Source organism: Haliaeetus leucocephalus, unplaced genomic scaffold (assembly GCF_000737465.1).
Source record: "Haliaeetus leucocephalus isolate CR32 unplaced genomic scaffold, Haliaeetus_leucocephalus-4.0 Scaffold819, whole genome shotgun sequence".
Taxonomy (NCBI): Eukaryota; Metazoa; Chordata; class Aves; order Accipitriformes; family Accipitridae; genus Haliaeetus; species Haliaeetus leucocephalus.
Window position 1 is genome coordinate 2,125,487 of NW_010973255.1, and position 4,503 is coordinate 2,129,989.

General features: G+C 48.9%; 1 protein-coding gene across 2 annotated transcripts in view; it reads right to left on the minus strand.

Moving 5' to 3' along the window:
- SCAF8 (SR-related CTD-associated factor 8) overlaps window positions 1-225 on the minus strand; it is a 100,751-nt gene extending 100,526 nt beyond the window's left edge. For both annotated transcript variants that reach the window (XM_010581870.1, XM_010581871.1), the window contains exon 1: window positions 120-225. In XM_010581870.1, coding sequence (XP_010580172.1) covers window positions 120-149 — 30 coding nt within the window. In that variant the 5' untranslated portion in view covers window positions 150-225. The remainder of the gene's footprint in view (window positions 1-119) is intronic.
- Between the last annotated feature and the right edge of the window lie 4,278 nt (window positions 226-4,503).

Consider the following 4,503-nt stretch of genomic DNA (forward strand, 5'->3'; position numbering starts at 1 on the left):
GAGGCCCCCCCCGGTGCCCGCCCCCTCCCCGCGACGAGGCGCGCAGGGAAGGCGCCGGGCCCCGGGGACCCGCCCGCTCCCCGACCCCGAGGAGAAGGAGCGGGGAGGGGGTTACACACCTCGCTATTGAAGGCTTTCACGGCCTCCATGTCGCGGCGGAGGCGGGAGCCGGGCGGCTTCTCTCCGCTGATGGCGGCCGGGCCGGGCCGCGGCCGGGAGGGGGGCTACTCTCGGTCTGTGTGTGCGTGTGCGCCTCGCTCAGGGGCCGCCGGGCCTCCTCGCCATGGCGGGTGGCGCAGGGGGCGGGCGCGGAGGGACGCGGGCCCCGGCTCGTTTCCGTCTCCTCCCGGCAGCGCTCGGCCTCCTCGCCCCGCTTCCCGCCCGGCGGCGCCGACGTCCCCTCCCCCGCTCGGCTCCGCTCGGCCGCGCCGGCAGGAGATGGAGGAACAACGCGCAGCAGCTGCGGCGCGGGCGCCAATATGGCGGACACACGGGGGCTCCTCGCAGCGCAGCTCCGAGAAGAGCCGAGAGCGGCGCAGGCGGCTACAGCGCCACCTGCCGGGCGGCGCCCGCCCGCCAGGCCGCGCCACAGAGGCGCTGACGGGATGGCGGACCGCCCCGCCCGCCCGCCTTCCTCCGTGCCGGCCCCGGCCCCGGCCGCGGCGCCGGGAGCAGGCGTGAAGTGAAGGGTTACGAGGACAAGGTGTTTAACGCCGCGGTGTTTCGTCACCGGGGGCAAACCCCGGAGTTCTCGGGACACCCTTTCCCCTGTTTCCGGCTAAAGGCCGGATCGCCGGAGGGAGGCGACCGTTTGTCTCCTCACACCTTGCCCGCAGAGCCTCACCTCCCAGCGAGGGCCGCCGGGGAAACCGGGAACGGCATGCAGGCTTGAAGAAAAACAACAGGAAAAAGGATCAGCAGGACATTCTGTAGTATCCTGGGCAAAAAAAACAAAACAAAACAAAATCATAGTTGAAAAAAAATCTCAAGCAATTAGCAAAGAATGTTATTTATCAAGAGGAAAGGAGAAAAACAACATCGTGATGCAAATCAGTCACAAGTCCCAAGGGCACCTGCTACATGAACATTACAACTTGACAATCTGACACCAAAAAGTCTCCAAATCCAGCACCAGGCATCAAGCCATTACTGTTTCATTACCCAGGGCAGCATGTTCCCAGGTTAAGTTTCTGACAGGATTCGCTTCCCCCTGAACAGCAGTGCTACCCATGTCCCCCGCTGCCATACCAGCCCGGCAGAGCACCTGCCTCTCCCTGAAGCACGAACACCTCACCCAGCTGAGAAATCCCAGCAGCGACAGCTGTATCAAAGAAGAGGAGTTGCTTCCAGGGCACAGATTTTTTTGTTCCCTCAAACACAAAGGCTGCCACATGACTCACCTTCATCAGGGAGAGCCTCAAGGAGCTCAGAAGCCTTGAGGGTGAAACCTTAGGTTTGTCTTTCGTTGCTGTTTTTCCAGAGCTCCGTTATGTTCTTTCAAATCTACCAACACAGCGGAGCTGTGACAGCGTGCATTAGGCTCCAATCTGAATTGCATTTCATTATTTTCCAGTCAAGACTCTAGGCCACGCTCTGGATAGACTGCACCCTCCTGCTCTCACAAGTGGCCCTCAGACTAGAGCCACAAGAGCTCTTCATGGACAGTGAATGCTCCCACTACAGACCAGAGTCAGGGAATTCCAAACTGAAGTAGGCTTTACTCAACAAACAAGCTAACTTGTAAGTTAAGATAAGCATTTGAGGCAGACCTGGAATCCTACAGCTCCATTCTTACAGCAACACTAGAGATATTATTAAGTCTTGTTACAAACAGAATTGGAAGTTCCCCCCCCACCCCCCAAGAGGCTTACTTAGAGGAAAAGCCCATCTCTAGCAAACGCTGTTGTTGCAGCATCAGGCCATCAGGAAGGTCAGGAAGCTAGAGCAAATGCCCTGTTAGGAGAGGATGAGAGGACTGAGTCTGTTCAGACTGAAAAAAAAAAAAGATGGGCATGGGGTAGGGAGGACACCCAGTCCAATACCTGCAAAGTAAAACAGCTGAATAAGGGTCCTTAATATTTTTTGATTATTCTGAAACAATTGAATAAGGCTCTTTAACAGACGTACACAAGCAGGCAGTGGTCTTAAATTAAAACAGGGGAGGTTCTGACACAACTGAAAGAAAACCTTTTCCATTGTGAAATGGCCAAGCAGTGGAGCAGGTTCCCCAGGGAAGCTGTGCAGTCTCCATCCCTTTCCAAGGTCCCATGGGATAAAGGCCTTAGTAACCCACTCACAGCTGACCCTGCTTTGAGCCAGAGATTGGACTAGAGAGCTCCCAAGGTCCCTTCCAAGCTAAGTAACACTCTTACTGTATGAACTGCACAGCTCAGTGCAACCTTCTGGCAGTCTTCTGCAAGAACTGGCCCCCCTTCATAGATGATTTAAGAGAAGCACACTATGCTTACCAGGAGGGACAAGGCCTGTGTTCCTCTTTTGTTCTTTATTTTCCTGTGCGAATTAAGAGTATATAAAATGTGAAGAGGCAACTCTGTTCAAATTATTGGGGAGGCTTTACATGGGATTCATAGTATTACAAGAGCAACTGGTAAAACTTTTGGCTTTGTACTCCTTTGGAAAACTTTACCGAAATACTGTAGCTACAAACAATCCTCCTGGATCTGGTAGGTTTCCTTTTAGGTGAAATTGGAGCAAGTCTAGTTTTCCTTATTAAGACAGAATACCACACTGCACAAGAAAAAGCTTTGCAAAAACTATTCTGAAATTGGCCTCAAAGTGACCGCAAAACTCCCACGCAGTTGCTTTTTCAGAATATTTATTCCAGAAGCATAAGTTATTCCAGTTAAGTAAAGGGAAGAGCGAATAAAGAAGAAACCGGAGAAGGAGGGGTAGGATTTACACTTAGAGATACATGCACAAAGCCTTTACCTCAAAAGCGCAGAGCCTGAACTTGAAACTAAGTGGTTCCCCTCCCCCCTGTATTTAGCCTGTTTGCTGTAGGTCTGTGATAAACATTTAACAAATATATTTACCACTTAAAGAGTGTAGGTAACAAAGCCTTTTAACAACCCTATTGAATTCCAGCAGTAGGAAAAAAGCACAACCCTGAGTACATCCCTGATCTCATAAGGAGCGAGCTATCATCCAAGAATAAGAAATAGGCTACAGAATTAATACTGTAATACGTCTTCAATTATAACTAAATGTTCTAAATTAAGCAAGCATACAAATGAAGTAATATCAAAACAGTATTAGTGCAGAAACACTGGCTCATTCTGGGGCAAGGCCACCTTGCCCCGCGAGACTGTCTAATTCAATGACTTGCACTATTACTCATAACATACCAAAGCTGGGAGATTTCTCATTGTGTTGTGGAGCAGAATGAGTGACAGCTTACTGTGCAACACAAGCTTTCTGCAGTTCCAATGCTCTGCACAACTGCCAAAACTCATACCAGAAACTTCAATTTTGCAAATAAGATCCCACTTGCTTTCCAACAGCAATTCCAACAATGAATTATATGTGGGATTTGCAATGATGGGGCACGCTTCCTGTGTGGATGCAAACACCTAGCTTTACAATTCTGAGAGAAAAGCAAGACTGAATAGGTCTTTAATCTGCTATTTAGTGGGGGTTTTTTTCCATAAGAGAAGGTAAAACAGGTATGCCTGCCTTTTTCCTACTTCTGAGAAGTCCAGATATAGACTCAATAGATCACACAAGTGTCGTACTGGCAAATGCCCTCAAGAAATCCTCCATCCAAGTGAGCAATTCCCTGTTGTTTCCTCTCAGCAGAGGAAACCACATGCAAGTGTCAGGAGGGAAAGCTGGTGCTCCAGTAGGGACAGAGAACAGAGAAAAGTAGATCTGTTATTAGCCACTTGTAGCTCCAGGTAAGAGAATGTCACTAAGTTTTCTTTGCAATAGCTCTCCACACTTTCTTTGAATGCACTACTACAAGTCATCCTCCATGCACGCTGCCAGTATCTACTTAATATTTCAGTGCATTTTCAAGGAGCTGCTTACATTTTTGACTGAACTTAAGCACATTTTCCTCCTCTGTCCTTCTTCAAGTCTACCTCATCTTCCTCTTTCATTTGCATTTTCAGTTGCCATTCCTCCTTCACTATAACCATTGTAAAAGCTCTTAATATGTAACTAAAAGTATAGAAATAAATTTTCTGTTGAACTTTTCCTGAATTTGTTAGACATGCGTTCACATAAGGAGCTCTTTTTTTTCTCAAGTACTTAGGGATTTCAGAGATTGTAAGAGAAATTTTGAACCTTTATATTTGTAACCACATATTGCTCATGATAGCCTGGTAATTGGGAACCCCAATTAGTTTACTACACAATTTCTTCTGGTCAAGCTTGACTTACCCTGAATATCTGGCACTTGTCCTAGCTGGATGGTGTCAGACTCTCTCAGCACGACACCACAGAAATCACCTCAAGATTACTTTATTGGAAAAACACATTCAA